The 20177-nt window shown below is 39.4% G+C and overlaps 1 protein-coding gene across 1 annotated transcript in view; it reads left to right on the top strand.

Moving 5' to 3' along the window:
• Positions 1–20177, top strand: part of PAX3 (paired box 3) — an 89863-nt gene that overhangs the window by 63889 nt on the left and 5797 nt on the right. The window contains exons 6-7 of the mRNA XM_010948848.3: positions 6563–6728; positions 7602–7816. Coding sequence (XP_010947150.2) covers positions 6563–6728; positions 7602–7816 — 381 coding nt within the window. The remainder of the gene's footprint in view (positions 1–6562; positions 6729–7601; positions 7817–20177) is intronic.

Here is a 20177-nt window from a genome sequence, read left to right as displayed (position 1 = left end):
TAGAAAGGAGAGAGATGCCATGAAAGGTATTCAGAGGTGGGATGGAGGCAGCTAATTGTGTGAGCTAGAGAAGGGTGAAAGGGTGAGTGCAGAGTCACAGGTATGCCAGGGTTTCTTGTGGATGTTTTATAGCTGGAACCATTCAATCCCTCTATTATATTGGAGTATAGTGCTCCTTCCCAGAAATGACCACCACTAACCACAGATCATGATGCTATATATATATAAAAATATATTATTCTGTAAAAATATACAGAGTGTACATATTATAATACATATAACAATAATGCTACATAATGCTACAAATATAACATACATTGAATCTATTTGCCTTTATTGTAGTTCCGTGATCACCTGGTTTAAAAGTGAAGTGAGGTCCATTCATTCTTCCTTTCTTTCAGCAAACCTTTACTGAGTGCCCACTCTGTTCCAGGATTTGGTCTCTATGCTCCCTGGCTGGCCAAGCCCACATACTGTGTCTGTCCTTAAGACATAAACATTGGCTGTAAAGAAATCAAACAAAGAAAGTGGTGGAAAACTGAAAAGAGTGTCTAGTGTTGCTCTATCTCATTGTTGCTTTGGCCAAAGACGAGGACTGGCGGCGGGGGGTGGTGGGCATAATTAATCTCAACTGCATGCAGCTTGTACAGTGCCCGGCACTCGCATCTGGTTCAGTGAATGTCAAAGGGGAATAAGAATGGCCCATTAACTTCCAGAGGACATGGGATCAAACCAATAAACAGTGGTTCATATTTTTCTATACAGTGACCTCCTCTCTAAAGCAGGGCCCTCATTAACCTAGCAGCTGTCCTAATGTGGCTTTAACCCGGTGACTCTTTACATTCCTTATGGCTTCATTAGTTCCCTTGAGACACATCACATCTTGCACCACAGCTATGATCTACAGCCAAACAAATTCCCTACAACACCCGGCATATGGATCTTTTACTTAACCCAGCGGGAAAAAGAAGGGAGTAGTTAATCACTGATTAAAATGCCAGAACAAAATCCTTTAGTTTTTAGAAGGATCTGAGAAAGCAGTAGCTGAGTCAACTCAGTTTGAGTGATAGCCAGAGAGTGTGAGTTCGTTTAATTTGGGGCACCTGGGAAAACCCAACATGAAACCAAAAAAAAAAAAAAAACAAAAAAACCCCCAAAACGAAAAAACCAAAAAACCAAACATAGCTACATTTCTTTTTTTTTTCCCCTCTAAGGAAAAAATAAACTCTAAACACTTCTGGGTAGACTTGAGACTACAGCTTTAATAGCTTAGGCCTTTGTTGGTATTGGATACAAATTTGGACGGTAGCTATGTTAACGTTTATCAGAGCTAAATCTGAGCACACAATCTAAGAACTGTTGTACAGCAAAGGCTAATTTGCCTAATTCACCTCCTGAATAGCTGTTATTATGCAAATAATGGCAAGCACTAAAATTTTGTGGGGAAGAATGACTTGCAAACATTTATGATGTGTAAAAGTTTTAGTAAATATTCCAAGAACTCCATGAAGCAGGCGAGCATTGTTCTGTTTTACCATCAAGGCAGTGGAAGACAGGAGAGAGAGTTGCTTGTTGGAAAAACATTTAACTAGGAGTCAAAAGATGTGGGTTTTGGTCTCAGCTTTGCCAAAGGTGTTTTGCTGAACAAGTCACTTAATTCTGTTGTAATCCTGCTGAGCTTCAGGTTTTTTTTTTTTTAATTTTCATTTAAAATGTGGCATCTGGATCAGATGATCTCAGATGATCTCAGTCTGGGTCTGTGGACTACCAGGATAATCGTGGATGGACTTCAGGAGATCTGGGAAACTTGAGATGTGTAGACAAACATTGTGCCTTTGCCTCTGTGTGTGTGTGTGTGTGTGTGTGTGTGTGTGTGTTACCAAGTCTTAACTAGGAAGAGGGCCCCTAGTTCTCATCATATTTTCAAATATCACCTTCCCGTGTTCTTTCCTTCAGTTTAAAACACCTGGGGTGTATGATCTCTCAGCCGCCTTCTGGCATCAGTAATTTGGGATTCTCAGGGAAGCCCAATGGTGGTTTAAAGTCATCTAACAGATCTGTATAGTTCAGAAGTTAAGATAGGTATGGAATATTTGGCCCTGAACTCTATAACGAAGGAAAAATATGGTCACCCCTACAATTCTCTTTAGAACTTTGCTTTTGGGATGTATCGAAATGTAGTTGGTTATGCCTGCCTGCATGTAGGTCATGATCCTCTGACATTCACGGAAGCATGACATTTCTCCTCGTCAAACTGGCCTATCCTCTCCCCAACCTGCACTCCATACAGTGGTCAAGGCCCGTAGCAGGAAAGGCAGGAGGGCTGGGTGGGTGTGATATAGGAGAGAGGGGGTGGAGTGAGCAAGAAGGGCCCGGAAACAGGCAGCTTGTCCCGAATTTACCTACTTGGAAAGTACTGTAATTGGCGCTTTAGTATCAGCTCTAGTATTTAAGGAAACGTTTTTATAATCTTGTTGTGAATTCTCTTTCTAAGGATTAAGTATTACATTCTCTTCCTATTTTTCAAATCTCATTTGAAATAAACCATCTGGAATAATGTAGGTTAGATCGCCTTAGAGGACCACACCAAAAATGTGAACCAGTAATTTATTGATGGGCAAAATTAGGCTTACGCCCTGGGACACTTAGCACTAATCCAGGAAACTTGGAAGCAATTTGGACCTGAGCCTCCATTCAAGCCAAACTGCTTTCAATTATTCGAGGTGTTGTTTGGGCACTTTCCTGTTTGCTCATGGGCACAAAAGGCTTTGGCTGTGGACCACAGAGCCCAGAAAACAAAGCAAGGCTTTAATTCTTGGATTTCTCAGGCAGAGGTGTCAATGTGACATTTTTACTTAATAACTAACGTTTATTGAACACAATACCTCTTAGATATTCTTTTAAAAGCTTTGATTGTATTGTCTCATTTAATTGATCATACTGTCTCATTCAATCTTGTAAATAAATTTTTTATTTCTCCCATTTAGCAGATGAGAAAGCAGAGGCCCACTGATATTAAGCAAATTATTCAAGGTCACAGAGTTAATGAGGGACGGGGGGAAGGTGTGATTCAATTTTTGCCTGGTCTACATTGCTTCCATGTGAAAAGTACTACTGTTATCTTTTAAAATACTAAGTTTTTTCCAACGTGTATTGTTGAGAGTCTGGACAAATTGGTTACTTATTTTACTACCGAAGAGAAAAGTTATGAAAACCTATTCTTTTGTGATTCATTATCTTCCCCTCCTAGGTATCAGGATGTTTATGGGGGTCTTTCAATCAATTTCAATTTTGCATTAAAAAAAACAACAACTGGATATTGTGTTACTCCAGAATGGATCTAAAGATCGTTTCTGAAAGGCATGGATATGGCTTTGTGGAAGGGCTCTGAAGACAGATATACAAGCAGGGAAAGATCCGGGGAGCAGACGAAGATGAATCAGGCTGCAGTTCATCAGACGAGACAAGAACTTGCCGTGAGGGAAGGTTTTGATGTAGAGTGATATTATACAGGCAATTATAAGCAATTAACTGTCTAATAGTAGTTATTCACCAATGTATGTCCCCTGCCCCTACCTCCTTACCACGCCAAGTGTGATGTGGAGGGCCAGGTAATGCTGCACGAGGAGAGTGAAATCACACTGAATTAGAGGTTGGAAAATGACACTTAACAGGTATAGAGCAGACTTTGTACAGCTTGTTTGTTTACTGCCCTACTGGCTAGGAAATTGGTGGAACACATATTCTCCTCTAGATCAAAAGCCTGTTTGTCTCTGTTGCTATTGATACTTTTTTTCAAAGCTTCAAAGAGACGTTTCCAGTCATTGTAACAACCGAGTCATAAATGGCTTCCATCCATTTTAGATGAACTTTTCAGTGTTGTACATGTGCACGTGTCACTCAGTAGATTGCTGTCTGTTAGGAAATCGTGATGCAGTATTGGAAGGGTTAGGCAAGACTTCTGAGTGCCAAGGATTTGTCTTTCAGTCAAAGGTGGGGTGATAACCACATTCCAGGATCATTGTGCTTGGCCAGTTTGGGTTTTTAACATGAAGATTATTTCAAGGGCACTTTTCTCTGTTCAACGTAGAAGGTGTGTTGTGCTTTATGAGTTTCAAACACTTTCCAATTCGTGACTTCAGTGTGTTTTTCCTCTAGTGTTTCTTTTGGCAGTTTCAGCTGGTTCTGGGAAACCCAGAGACTGACAGCAGCAAGATGATAGAAGAAAGTGATTAAATGGCCAGAGACAGGCAGCCCAGTCTTCAGCAAACCCTGGTTTATAGCCCTCTGGATTTATTTAGCCTAAATTTAAACAACATTTATATTCTTTCCTTTGGGAAACTCTTGAACCTCCTGTTGAAGGTTTGTTTTCCAGTGAAGATTCGCTCCCCAATTATTTCTCTTCATCTCTTATTGTAGTTATAATACATATTGTATTACAAATAGAAGAACTTTTAAATCCAATGCCTGGTGGGTTTACTCAATGTCTTCAATATTTATTTGTATCATTTTGGAAAAATGAAAACAAAACGGAAAAACCTTTATCCCTCTAGCCTTTTGGATTTAATCTTTTGAAGGGATTTGTAGAAAGTTAACGATAGTTTTTTTCTAATTTATTATTTGAGCAAAGACATTTTTGATTTTCAAAACTGGGTTATGGAGGAATTAGCATGAATGTGAATCAACAGTAGGTTGAGACTGATGGAGCAACCAGGCAAAGCCCACCCACTGGATAAACCAAATTTGCTTTATTTATCTGAAGGCTACAGCAGGGAGCTGGCACAGAGAGACTGGCAACGTGCTCTGATAATTTCAGAAGTGCAAGCTTCTAAATTCTTCATAAAGAATCTCATCAGTAGATTTTGAGGACAGTAAGTCTGAATGAATGAAGTCACTTTAGCACTTTTGGAAATTCAACTCTCCTTCCAGCCTAGTACTTAAAGCAGAAGATGTACCGCACACAGGTTGGTTTAGATAAGTGTGGGGGACCCCTTCACCTGAGCCAGGTGTGCCTCATTAATCTCAAGGTTTTATACTATAAAATATGCTCACAGGGCATGGTATGGTCCAGTGTACTCAGGCATGAATTTACCCTAATTTCTCACCCTCAGCTCCTCAGGCTAACCAGCTTGTTCCAAGCACTTCTCTGAAAACAGTTTTCTTACCCTGGTGACTCTGGGAGTCATGCTAACAGACGCTTAGACTTCCAGTGAGAAAACACAATTGATGCAGACCTGAAATTGAGTGCTGTTCATGGTTCTATTATCCCAGGTGGCAATTTATTAAGTTAAGTAAAACTCTAATTCAATTAGGCATCAACATGGGAAAATATTGACTTACCTTCTTTTCCTGTTGGAAACTTAAGGAGTATTAAATGTTAGCATTCTGAGGAAGTTCACACAACTTCCCTCACCAGTTCTTGCAGCATAGCTAGAGAAGACCAAACTCCTTTTCAGACAAATGCTTGAATAAATAGCAAAACTTTAAGCAGATGCCCTGGCAAAGCATTTGTTGAACTGGGCTTTCTTGCTCCAGAAGAGAGATTTTCCTTCCCCCACTCTTTCTAAAGCATTGTGATTTTTAAAGTTACAGTTACGTTGTACAATTGCTAACCCTGTTCCATAAGGAAATCAAGTCTCATCTTTTCTTAGACATGCTGGTTTCTTGCATTATCACTTCCAACTGGAGGGACCCCTTTTCTAAGTCATATCCAAACTTTAAAGTTAGTTGAAGCTCTGTCTCCACTCTCCACTTTTCCTGATTCTCTGAATTTTCAAACACGGAGCTTCTACCTCTCGTGAGCCGTTGTTTTGGCTACCTTGACTACTCTGTGAACTCCTTGAGGACAAGACTGTAAGCTACAAGGGCACAGGGTGCTGTCTTATCCACCTCTTCATCCCTCTGATAAAAAGAAAGGTGCTAACAGCTGTTGTTAAAAGAAATAATTAACATTATTTAAGGGATCTTCATGGATAAAATACTTTCATTTCTTGAAATACTTACCTCTTCAGCATGTATTTCCACTGAGATCAGTACAAAGTCTCACACTTTGGAAGGGATGGTAAATGGCTCTGTTTATCCTCTGGGTCAATTTATATGACTCTCCAGGAGCGATGCCAATGATATCCCTAGAAATACAGGGACACTGACAAGACTATAACATACAAAGTTCAGTGTAACAGGCAAGGCTGAATTAGGACATATGTTACGTGGGGGCCTACAGAGCTCCTGGATCCTCCCCAGCATGCTGTAGTACAGGGAGGAGGGGGGGTACTGATGGTGATAACGCGGAGTTCCTGTTGTCCCCATTCCTGCTCAGCCATCCCTGCCCATGCTCTGCAGGGGCTCTGTAGGACCAAGGAAAGCCCCTGAAGTCCCTCTGCTGACCCCTGACATTTAACTCTCCTTTCTCCCCTGACAATGCAGCCCAGAAAGTGGCGGGCTCTTGCATCTATCTGCCCTGTCAGTAAGGGGCCTTTAATCTGTTTTAGCATGAAAAACTCATTAAGAATGTACTATTATTTCATCAATGAAATCCTCAAATTCTAAATTAAATCCATAGGTCTGGTTTAGCAACCGCCGTGCAAGATGGAGGAAGCAGGCTGGAGCCAATCAGCTGATGGCTTTCAACCATCTCATTCCGGGGGGATTCCCTCCCACGGCCATGCCTACCCTGCCAACATACCAGCTGTCGGAGACCTCTTACCAGCCCACAGCTATTCCACAAGGTATGGAGGAAGGGTGTCAGGGGTTAAAATGTAACTCCCAGTTGCTTTCCCTGCTGCTTCTTTTATGCAGTGACATCGGGATATCATTGTGTCTGTTTGTATGTTAATTGCATTACATCAGGTTGTCCTGAAAGTACCTGTCACATTTCAGAAACATAGTTTGTTCCATGACAAGCCTGAATCTCTCTAGGTAAACTGTGTTGTAATATAACACTGTTTCAATATTTTAAAATGAAACAAAACAATGAAATAAAACAAAACAACCTTCCTAAATAAATATGCAATTTGCTTTTTGTTTGTTAAAACTTCACCTCTACATTTGTGCTCCAGTCTGCAATTAACTGAAGCTCTATGATGGCTCCTAACTGCAGTAGAAATAGAGGGAAAGTAAGCTTTGATAAAGTCACTCTCTGTTATTGCATACAGGTGAATGGGATAAGTGATAAGACTAAATTATTTTGGATTATGAAAGATCGCATTCTAGGCATTCAAAACTATACTATGCTTTGGAAGTATATTTGCTAAGAAACTTGAGACTCGCAGTTATTGCACTGGTTAATTCTCGTGTTGATTAGTAACATTCATCACCAAAATAGGTTGGTTCACGCTATTAATGTGATTTTTGAATTCCTGTTCCAGGTGAGTGTGCCATGAAAGTATATAAATAAATTATGTACTTGCACATATGTGCAGAGATGTGGCTGTATTTGTTATGAATGGCTCTATACCCACATATCAAGAGATGCAGTTTGAAATTTACGTTTGGTTGACCAGTAGATACTGCTGATGGCTTGGTGGCTGTGAACTTTTGCACTGAACTTTCTCTGCTGGCCTCCAAAGGGACTTTATGGCTGACAATCTTCTTCCTTGCAGCCGTGTCTGATCCCAGCAGCACCGTTCACAGACCTCAACCGCTTCCTCCAAGCACCGTACACCAAAGCACTATTCCTTCCAACCCGGACAGCAGCTCTGCCTACTGCCTCCCCAGCACCAGGCATGGATTTTCCAGCTATACAGACAGCTTTGTGCCTCCTTCCGGGCCCTCCAACCCCATGAACCCCGCCATTGGCAATGGCCTTTCACCTCAGGTCAGTCCCGTGTTTTCAGACAGACGATTTGCTGTATACCAGAACCAAATAGTCAATTCCCTGAGGCGGTCATATAATGAATTGCCAAATTTAAACCATAATGTATTCTTTATACAAGCCACATGATTTCAGTTTTCTGGTTTCCTTTCTCTCCACCCTTCCCACAGGCTGTATCAAAAGTTGTAGCTTAGACTTAAAATCCCAGTGACTTTTTTAATGTAATCACGGAGATTTTATGTTTATACTTAGTCGTCAAGGCATTCATCATCTCCAGTCTTAGTTCTGGGCTTTGGGTGAGAAAGTCACACACTTTTTCTTTTTTTTTAAAGTGGTATTTGGTCAGCTGATAGGGTTGTGAGCAAGAACACCTAATAAGAAAACACCAAAGCTTTTATACAACATTCGGAGAGGAAGCTAACAAGCTGTGTGGAGAGAGACCTAGCTGATGCCTACAGAACTCTGGGATAAATGAGTGATAAATGCACAAATTAGGAGAATTACCACTCTTTGGGAATATATAGATATTTGAATGTTGTAATTGTTTTTCTAATTTGCATTGGACTATGAGCTTTTCTTGAGAGATTATATTAATAAATTGCCTTGATAATTGCATGTCAGAGGGTTGGTTAAATTTCCTACATGTGGCATCTGTCTGAGGTTGACATTATTAGCAGTTGTTTAAATACAGATCACTTGATTTTATTAGAGGGCACTTGGCCCAGGTGGTGAGGAGAGCTGCCCGCTAAATTTGGAGAAATGTCACGAAGGGTTGCAATCTATAATTGCAATCAAGAATCTCTTCAGGGCTGAGAGTGAGAGTTTTAACAGCTTTATCTTTTCTTAACCCCCTTTTTCCTCTTGGTGGTTAGAAAAACAGAGAGGAGCTCAGAATGACACAAATGAAAAGTGAAAAGACAATTATACTCAATTACACACTAATCACTGACTATCACCGCTGCCTGAGCACCAAGAGGGCATTCTAATAGGCAGAAAATGAGATTTTAATGGCACAAAGGGTGGCCAAAATAACGACTCATATATCTTTGCCTTCTTCGTTTTCTTCAACTTGTGGTTTGTGTCTTTGGAGTGGAGTTCCTGGGCTCTGCACAGCGGTGATAACTCTGAGCAGCTGAAAAGTTCAAAGCCATTGGAGTTGAAAAGAATGAATAGCAAAGGCAATGAAATAAACATTTCTGCCTAAAGGCAAAAGTTCATAAATCCTTTTTTTGTAACAGTAAATGTAATTAAGTTTCATAGATTCCTATGGCACATCCTGGGACTGAAAAAAAAAAAAAAGAGGTGGCTTTAAACCTCAACTGAAAAATAACAACATGAAAACAATGGACGTGCTTCCTGCAGGACTTTAGTACATTTAATTTCCAAGTGCTGGCATTTGTGAATGTGATTTTGCATGAAAATCATGGACTTTTATTAATAGATTCTTCTTTAAAATGCCTGGATTTGTAGTGTAGAAGCTTCTCCCACAGTTTAGAACTAACATCAGAACTGGTTATCTCTGCGGTTTTAAACATACGTGGTTTGGGGCCACAGAAAAGCTTTTTATGAACATGACTTGGTTGGAAGTTTTAATAAAAGTAAAATTCAGCTCTAACCACTTCTGCAAGGTAAGACAGACCCAGGATTCTCTTGGCGTTTCTGTGTTCAGTCATAATAAAAATAATGGCACGAATCTGTATTCTCTAAGTGAGGCTGCTAGTTTTTTGTATTAGAGGTGCCTGCTCTTGTATGTTATAATAAGTGTGTTATATCATTGTATATAAGTGGAAGTATGAGCACTTGACCTTGAAACTGTTATCCTTGATTTCAAGAAGCCTGGCTATGATTCCAGTGTTGGTGGTAGGGCGGGAATCATTCCAATATCAAGCAATGGAAAATTCCACAGGCAACTTCTGTATTTCTTTACTGTGCTCTGACATATTATGTTAACTCCTTACTTATTACTTTGCAAATATCCAGGACATTTTGTATTTCTACCGTATATTTCCTCTTCAAACTATTGCTAGGAACCCATGTTGGAACCCATGTTGTCTTAGTTCTTGCAGCACCCCCAGTTAGAAAGGAGACAGATAACATGAGGTTCCTCCTTATTTCCCTAGGCAAAGTTGGAGAACAAAATACTGAGTGAATCAGTATCTTGCCAAACATATTTACAAAACGACCAAGTGGGAAAATTAGGAGAACTGGGAATTAGAACTCAGATTTCTGTAGCCTTTAGGATTTACCGCCTCTTGGGAGCGCCTCTGTTTAAGCAGGGTTGGGGCAGCTGGGACTACTCTCTGCTTTTGATTGTTTGGCTTTGTTAAAAATATTGTGATGAAATTTGAAGAAGAGAGTCCACATCTAACAGCTAGTTTACCTGTTAACTAGGGAAGAGAGTAATGAAATGGTGGTGCCTTAGTCTTCTTGCTTATTATACAGAAGTGCTTATTAATATATCGGATCATGTGACATCAAAAATGGGATTAATCCTACAACTACGTCCTCCTCTCCTCTGACTCGCTCATGTCCTCTGCCTCCACCTGGAGGCCTAATGTGCAGACAATTGAGCTGAGTCTCAGAGAGCTGGCGGCCCACTGGAGGCCACCGCGCTGACAGCGAGAGAACTGGGACTAGACGGAGGATTCCCGGCTTCTAGTCTAGAACCTCATTTGTGACAGAACTCAGCTGGGTGAAGAGGAGACATGTTTCATGAAAAATAGAGACATGGGGCTTTAGTCGTATTTTAAAATCATTTTGTAGAGACTAAGTTTTCTAAACTTTCAGATTCAGGTTAATTAATTCTTTTTGCTAGTACACTCTTTACATGGTTTTTTTTTTGCTTTACAGAGTTTTCTTATCAATCTTTTAACTTTCCCCAGTAATACAAAGTACTTCATAGTTATTGTAGGAAATGGAAAAATAAAAAAACTTAAAAAGGTATCTCTAGAGTAGAAAAAAATTCCCCGGAGCAGCCACTGTTAATGTTTTTGCATATTGCCTTTAAACTCTCTTTGGGTCTGATGCTTTAAAAAAAAATATGTAATTGAGACACTAAGTATATGTAACTTTGCCTCTTGCCTTTTCCCTGCCTTTCCATTTCATCATAGATCTTTCCCTACATGTTTGTTTAAACTGACCTGGATCTAAAGGGTTTTGGGTTATGATAATCAATTCATTGTAGATCTCTTTAGTCGACGCTATTTGACATGTTGAAAACATCCGTGTATTTTATTTTATTTTATTTTATTTTATTTTATTTTATTTTATTTTATTTTATTTTATTTTATTTTATTTTATTTTATTTTATTTTATTTTATTTTATTTTATTTTATTTTATTTTATTTTATTTTTCCTAGTGTGGAGATTGATGTATCATTTGCCATTCAGACTTGGAAATCATGAGTCAGAATGTGTGTGGACTCTTGTCGAATTGGTTTCCTAGTTTCTTGTCAAGGAATTAATAGACACCATTATGATAAGCGAACTGTTTTCTTTGTTTGTGTGTGGGATTTAGTTGAATCTCCTTGGGTACTCTGACATATCCTTCGAGCAAAGATTCTTGTAAAGCTTGAAATCAGAGCTGTTAGTCAAACGGTGTTTCTTAGATGCCCTCCGGCCTTTTCTCAGAGAAGTTCTCTGCCTCGGAGGGATGGGTGTGAACCATTGGCTCAGGCAGGTTACACCTGTCCAGCTGGTCAAATTAGAGTTGCAGTAGACTGACATGCATTTGTGACAGTCTAAATTTCCGATACTGATGAAAAATTTTAGAAACTGTGGTCATATCTTTCCTCAAGTTGCTAAAACCATCTTCTTACTACTTAATCGTGTATCTTGTTCTCAGGGAATTAGCAACTGTATTCGGGGAATAGTTCCATTTTATTTATGGAACAGCTGAGGCCAATGTGACACAGAGTCCCTTGCAGAGTTAGAAGACAAGTCTATCTTTCTTTCAGTTGTTACTAGTTCTTTAATAAACCAAATTACACATTTCACTTGCTGAAGAAGCATAACGTCGAAGAAAGTTTTCCATGGCTCCAATATTGATATTCAACTTGATTTTCCTGCAGGAACAGTGGAAAGTCTTCACAAATGTAGGTCTCGGCTTCAACCCTCCCTCAAAGGCTGGATCTGTCAGGGAACTTAAGATTCTTTTTAGTGATGGGTGAGACGGGGATGGGCTAATTTCCTTGAAAATTTTCTAATTTTCTCAACATCTCTGAATTGCTAAGATTTTTGAATTATATAACCCTTTTAGGAGATGGGGCTTTTATAACGAATAACAAAACACCTTCTGAGAAGAAAACCATTCAACTGGCTCCACTCTGCAGCAGCAGCCGTCTTTTGAAAGGCTGTGTTTTCTTGGTGTGGGGGCACTACAGAAAGAACCCAGGGAAATAGAGATCATGTATTTTGCCTCCAAATCCAACTAGTATGTTCCCAGCACCTTCCTGCATGTGCAGGAGAGAAAAAGGAATGCCGCCTTGGAATACAGAGCGCCAAGGCAATACTAACATGTGCTTAAGACATGAGACTAATTAACATTCAGCCCATGTTCTTCTAATTAACCTTCTTTTGCAAGAAACATGACACTCGCTGCTCCTCCACCTCCAAAACACACAGAGCCAAACCCCCAAAACAAGGCCAATTAAATGAACAAACTTTTATCATTTCAACCCCCCATCCCCATTTCTACAAACTCCACAGTTTTGGGTGACAACTTCTAATGATTTCTTGAGTGAAATACAGTATCAGTGTGTTACATGGTTTCTAGGACAAAAATGGGCCAACTTGGCTGCATTTAGGGTTCATCAACCATTGCAAATGATTCTTCAAATGTTTTGGGTTTGGTAAAACCTAAAACACATTTTGCCAAGCACTTTTCCTCCTTAATTTTTCAACTGTGTATTTTAGGGAAAATTTGATCCATATGGTTTTGATTCATTTACTCTTATATCATTGACATTTTTTTCCTATGGAGACATTTGATATCCAAGAAGCTTTCTGAGCCTTTCCTACATTCATTTTAAGCATTTTTCTCCTTAAAAAGAGGAAGTCCTCTTTGCAACCTCAGAGGCTATAAATTTTGAGTACTCTCTCAATTCAGCAATACTTAAAAATACATTTGGTATAAATCTGGATTATTATGAACACATTTTATGTTTAGAGCAGATGGGCAGATTTTCATTTCTGGTTTACGAGTGAAACCAATGATAAAATAAGAAAATAGGCTTAAGTTACAAAAAAAGTTTTGTTTTAGACAACGTTTAACTGTTATTAATAAATCCCCATGGTAAGATCTATGCTCAGAGGCCTCATTTCCAATTTTGTCCAGGTCTTGGGTAAGATGTAATTGAATAACCAGTACACCTGTCTTGTTTCATGGATAATCTATTGAGGAAAGAAAAAATTCTCGTAAAGATTTGTGTACCAGGCTTAAACATGCTTGAGTGTTTGCTCAGCACTCAGCACCTTAGGAACAAAGAGTAGGTCTGCAGATCTCATCAAGTTTATTGACCATTCATCTGTTAAGTCTGGTTGAATCATCACAGCTTTGTGGGGATGAGATACTGTCTCTGAACTAGACCCAAGAAAGAGCAGATAGAGCTTCAGACTAATGAGATGGTGGTTAATGGTGGACGACACCAGGATCAACTTTTGTTCTTTTTCACATTTTACAAAAGAAAACCTCTAACTGTGCCACCCATCCAGTTGCTTTTAAAGAATAATATTGGAGTTGAGATTATTAGTGTGTAATGTATGTAAATTGCATATTTGGTGTCAGCTACGCTCATTAGGCTGCTTCTCCATTTCATGCATATATGTATTAGGCTGTTGTGGTTCCATTTCAAATTTGATTTCAATTGCTCAGCACAGTTTCTTTTGACAAACATTTGTTAATCCTGAAACTTATTAGGGAGAAGCATTTAAGTGTTAATATGTGTACACAGAACTCCAGACTGCTTTTGATTTTACTTGTCATGTTTTTGGACCACAGTGTTCACCATTATCTCAAATTCCTTAGCTGCAAGGCGCGATGAAGGATCTTTTGTCCATCGAAGGTGTAAGGGCTTACTGCAGATGAGTTTGTTATGTGGATGGGGTACAGTCATTAAGAATGGCTGTGATGGGTACTCTCTGTGTCACGTAGGGAGAACATCCTTTTCACTGTGGCACAGCAGTTCCTTCGCCTTCTCTTATTCTGTTGATACATGTGAAAGCAGTAAGATTGCCCCTGGTGGTAGGGCCAGTTCCTGTTTCAGGGCAGCTATTTTTCTGGAGATTTGGGGGACACATCCAGAAGCTCTTGATGCCAGGACCTTGGTTTGGTCCATTTGACACACAGGCTGCAGATCCGGAGCCCTCAGCCTACCTTTATTGCCATGAAGAACCAGACAAGCAGGTGGCCTGTCACCAACTCATTTCCCCACAGAGGCACTTCCTTCCTTTACACTTTCCAGAAATTCATCTGCGGAAGAAAAAGGAGTGCTTTTGATTAAAGATATTGGTTGGGTGTCAAACAAAGCTTAGACAGAGAGACATTCCATACAAAAGTGGCAGCCTCTCCACAAAGTTTCAGCCCCTTTCTGTTTCATTTCCAAAGCAGTTCATAAGCTCCAAACCAGGGCTGCAGAAGCGTCACATGTTTATGAAGGCTCAAGGATGTTTATGATCATAAATAAGCCCTTTTCAGCTATACCAGAATAGCCACTTGGCCCTTTGCGTGTTTCCATTCTGCCATATTAAGCTTTCAAGATGTTCTGCTCGGTGGTGAAAACACTGCTGCTAATCCATTTGTTGAATCAGTGCAGGCTGTAATTGACCTGGTGGCTTTGGTTTTTCTCCGAAGGCTGTGGTTGCCACCCTTACAGAGTCCAAGGAGAGCCCTGGTTTATGTCAACTCTAGCTGCAGCCTCTTGAGTCAGTTACAGATTTGGAGAATTGTGAGAGAAACAAGTTCTTGGCCAAACTGTCCTTTTTAAAGAAAGGGAGGGAGCAGCAGCCTCCAGTGACTGAATCTTACATCATGTCACTGAAATGAGCCACAAGAAAACCTTTCTCGGTGAATTGAATTTTATTGGTGTCTGATGAATTGATTTGAATAGAAATTCCACCAGCTACTTTCTTCTGTACATTGGACACATCAAATGTAATAACCCCATGGTTTTGGGGCCCATTTGAATTTCTTTAGTCACTGAGGAGAAAAAAAAATTGAGCGTGATTGCTTAGTCTATAACTAAGCTACTAGAATAAAAAGTTTTTCTTTGTAGTCAGTAAAACACAGGAAAGCCATGCTGGGGTCTAGTGTGAGGCCAATGGTCTGAATCAACCTTTTACATGTGGTCGGGATGCACTGTAAAGTTTTTAATTTATTACTGCATTTGCAAGATGGCAGTATCTACAGAAATCTGAATACTTGCATATTTATTCAATTAGAAGCTGAATGTGTGCTTTGTACTGCAGACACAGAAGACTGGATTCGGCCATTAGTTGTGTACTATTTTTTGTGTTATTTTTTTTTAAAGACTCTGTCTCTGTAAAACAGTCTGGGTTTCATCAGAGGTGTATATTTTTCAATGTGTAGTATAATATTTAAAAATTTATTCTTGACATTTAGCTAGCGTTCAGTCAACTAGAGTTTCTGAGATTAGTGGTTGCATTTTCTCCAGTGATCAATGGAAAAGATAAATTGGGAGACCCTTTGAGACTTTGCATTTTGTTGAATCAGAGGGTTGTATTTCTACCTCGTAGGGAATATTTCTTAGCTGTGAGATAACTGGGTAGGCAGTCCTCAGCAATGAACTAATGAAGGGCACAGGTATTATTTAAAGAAATAACCATCTTCCCCCCTCCCCCAATACTGATGTCTCATTTTGGGGCAGCTGGCATTAAAAAAAATCTAATTAAACAATTGCAGATTAACAAACTCTCTATTAAGCTGATCCTCTATTTGTATGATTCTGTGGGAAAATTTCTAGTTAATTGTCAACCCTTCCATGATGTTTCTAGGCAGAATTTGTTTTAGTCTCTGTTGATGCCACATTAGAGTGTTTATACCTTGTTAAACACATACTACACTGTATTATGTTACAACACACCCATTCCCCCCTTGACTGTGAGCATCTACAGGCATGATACTAGGTCATAAGCATCTTCAAACACGCAGAAACCAAACAGTGTCTCCTAATAAAGGCTTGTTCCCCAATGTGGGCTCTTTGCAATAGCGGTTTGGGGGAAAAAAGGATTTTGAATCAACAATTCGGTAAACGCTACAAATTATATTCCTTTATCTTTCAGAATCTCAGTGCACACTAACCTACTAAAGGCTCTGACAAGTCTTGCAGTATAGAAACATGTTTGCTTAATTCAATGTCCTCTGATTTAACCATGGATCCCTTTTGTTGAGGATCAGACTACCAAGTTTTGAGGAACATTTCCTAGAAAGTACTGAATGAAAAAATGAGCAGAGTCCCAACTCATGATTTGTCCATTTCTAGAATGGTTCTTTTGATTTTCTTTTTCACTGGTGAATATTCCTTCTATTTAGTGTCTGATGTTACCTTCTGCTTCAGTACATTGTCAACCCTCCGTATTCAACCTTAGCAAGAAAAAGAGTAATTTTACAGAAGCTATAAACGTTTAATAATGTGTAGATAAGGCAGAAAAAGGGAATTAAAAAAAGAGGGCATTCCTGTTTAGTGAACTGACTGCAGTTTAGATTTAACTTACTGATCCGAGAAGGAGCCCCAGAGTCAAAAGCACTAGACCCCGATACTTAACAGCCGCTCACCAACTGTAAGTCTTCAGGTAAGTTGCTTAAACTGTCTCAGCTTCTGTTTCATCCTCTTGTTAAACTTGGAAGCTATTCCAAAGTAATCGTCCTATAGAGCTGTGCTGAGAAACAGTGCTCAAAAAAATTAAATGCTTTTTGATAAAGTAATAATTCTGTTGTATCAGGGCTTTTATTATTGTTTACTTTAAAATTTTGCATGGGCCTCTGACAAAAAAGCGCCATACTTCTGTTTGTCCCTGACAAAGATGGCAAATGTGGAAACTGAATAATATCAAGGGAAAGGCAGTTTCTTGGTGGACTGAAGTATTTCCAGGTATTCTACTTAGACATTTTAAAGACCTAGGGACTCGTATTTGTGCCCATTCAGACTGCAGTAATTGTAACGCACCTGGGATATGACAGTCCCCAGAAAGAAATGTACAAAAACTGGTTTTGCTTGACTAATTCAGACAACAGGCACATGAGACCCCACTACAATGAAAACAAGAGGCAACTGTTCTTCATTCCATGGGGCTAAGCGTGGGGAGGGGACGAGGTTGTCCTGTTGTTTCCTATTCTTACTCTTGTTTTGATTTATTGAAATACAATATTGACACAAACACATTAGAAAGGTCGACAGCCCCGCTTCTATGATATTAGATCCTTTCCTCAAAGGCAGGAGAATCTAATAGGCTGTGCTCCTCTCTTACCAGCAAAAGACAGAAGTAGCCAAAACAACAGGGGCACTAGAAAGGTTTTAGAAAATGAGGGGAAATCTAACTAAGTAATTTTGAATTAACTGATTGGGGAGTATTCTTTTTATCAGTAAATTATGAAGACTTTGTTTTGTCAAGATCTGTAGGAGCAGATTTAATTTCTGTAGCTTAAAGAACTATATACATGACCTCACTGTGGGCTCTGTAGATTGCCAGCCTACTTCGGGCTCCTTATGCATTAGGAGACAGAGCCACTGCCCCCAGATAAGTACATGTTTAGGTGGAAAAGCAACAGAGCATCTTTATTGGTCCAATGTCCTTGGAATCGGGAAGGGTGGGGGAATAAAGTAGGCAGGATTTTTGCTTAGCAGAATAGTGGCTTCTGGTTCTTGGGAGACGATTCTCAGATGTTGTCCCATATCCGTGGAGCTGTTACAAGTTTCCATGCACCTTAAACGAGGGCTTACTGTGCCCTAACACGAAACCTGTGAGACCAGCCAGAAAACATTTCCTGAAGGGGAAGTTCATTCTCAGACTTTTGTAAGGCTGTGCTCTGCTTTCCTGTGGTTAATAGGAACAGTTTTCCTGTATCTACTCATTAAATCAGTATCACTTGATCTTTTCAGTTGGCTCTTGTCTCTGTCCTGAGAACATACCTTCCTTCCCATGAAGAGAAGGCTAGGGAAGTTTCTCTTCCAAAATCTTCAGGTGTTTGGTCGATGGAGTCTTATGACATGGACTTTGGGGAGCCACAGGAATATTATCCTATATCACACATGGTCTGGAAGAAAGAAGAAATTTCATTGTTGAGCTGGGCAACTTTTTCCTCCCTTAGTGAGCTGGAATGTCTGCCCTCCACATGGTTAGAGTATTAGGTTGGAAGGGAAAGCTTTAGGGGAATGAAGACGCAGTGTAGCCCAGCATCCCCCTGCTTCAGAGGGGCAGCAGGCCCTTTTATTGAGGCATTATGGACAGCTAGGCTATTGTAAGGTTCTTTGTGAATCTCAGATAGAGGTAGGCAGTTAAGATTCAGCAAGGTTTGCCTTTGCCAAATCGTAATTAGGGTGAATTAGGTCTGCATTTCCTTGAATACAGGCTTAGCTTATGGGCAATTAGGGATAAAGTTTTAAATCTCATCTCATTGAAGTACAATGGGATGCCCAAGTGTAGAGCTTTTCCTTTTTTATATTTGGAATCCTAGGCCCCAAATTGTCAATTAATATTTAGCAAACATGAAGTCATCATGAAATTAAACCAAGATATACATTTAATTTTCCACAGTCGTGTTTTTAGACAGGTTTTTGAAACGATGGTAGGTTTGAGTGCTTACACTTTAGAGGGCTACTGTGGCTGTGAGAAATTTCCTGAAATGAGAAGAGTTAACAGCAGGTAATGTCATTCCTTCCAGAAGGAGTTGGAGACTCTCTGTGTTAAGTGATGAATGAGGGTATCTGACCCACATCTGTTTTACATTAGAATGGAACATTGCCCTGACATCGTTAGGAGCATTTGTCAAGATTCCCTGGACAGAGCTTCTGTAAATTACATGCTGCAAATGTGTCAGGGTCAGATAAGAGGATATCATTAACTCCCCCAAGTTTACTCAGGGCTCTGTCAGTCCGTCTTAATATGCTAACGGCCAACAATTTTCCTTGAGCTGTTTTGCTGTATTTTTCATTCATAGAAGAAAAAAATACGTATGCTACACCCTCCCCCCCAGTATCGCACATGTTCTTTTCTCATAAATCATATTAATTGTAGACATGGTCACAAAGCATATTAAATGCAGGCATGCGTAAATGAATTAAAACATATGAGAATTTTATTACAGCCCATGGTGGGTCTAACATAGTCATATGCCAACTGTATTAACTGGCGTACTTTTTCATTTAGGTGAAATGAGCTTTTTCATAATGGGCTTTGTTTTATTGATAATAGGTGGACACAATGTGATTGTTCATCGTTGTTTAGAAGGAAGCGCTATATGTATGTATATACGTATATATGCCTCTTACAAGCCATTTCTATGCTAATTTTTTGCCTCAATTTATATTTCAGTCATCAGTCTCTAAAGAATATTGCTCTCCATTTAACAGCTTAGATCTATTGATAAATAGTTATTCTAAAGAATTGACAGAGTAAAAGTCACTCTCTAACTGTCACAGAGCTGGAGATGAAAGCACACGTCACACTTAGAGTTTAGCTGAGACAGAACCCACTGTGCTCTTTAAAAACAGAACTTGAAAATACATGCACCATATGAACCACACTTGTCTGGCACTCATACTTTTTCATCATGTGTGGAACTTAGGTACTTGTAAAACGTTAGCAAAGGATTAAAATAAAAAATAAGGATATATTTAGCCAGACATTGTACATGCACTGGTTTTCTGTCTGGTTAGGTAAGGGTCCCCTATGCCTTTCCCATAACTCAGCAGCCATGAGCGTGGGTGAGAAGTTCACCATTCTTACCTTAAGAGAAACTTCTGCCTTCAGGCAACTTCCCTCTTACAGCTTTCAAACAGGCAGGGCAAAAATCTAATTATTTAGATGCTAATCAACTGCAGGATAATTCCTAAGGCACTTGAATCTGAAGACGACATTTTCAGGAAAGTCTCCACTGTTCAATTTTAGGCATTTTAGCCTCAAAGACACAGTTGCTGAAATTTAACCATTAGATGACTCCAGTACCACCTATGTTGGCAAAAAACATTTGGATAAATATTTGAATATTTTTGTTTGGTTCTGGAAATAAGCTATATCCAAATTTTAAGTTTATAATCATTAGACTTTTGGAGAAAAGGGTAGAAGCAAAAACAACAAAAAAACCCAAAAACCAAAAACCAAAACCCAAAATAAAAAAAAAAAAACCCAA

Source organism: Camelus bactrianus, chromosome 5 (genome assembly GCF_048773025.1).
Source record: "Camelus bactrianus isolate YW-2024 breed Bactrian camel chromosome 5, ASM4877302v1, whole genome shotgun sequence".
Taxonomy (NCBI): domain Eukaryota; kingdom Metazoa; phylum Chordata; class Mammalia; order Artiodactyla; family Camelidae; genus Camelus; species Camelus bactrianus.
This window is presented reverse-complemented; position numbering and strand designations above follow the sequence as displayed.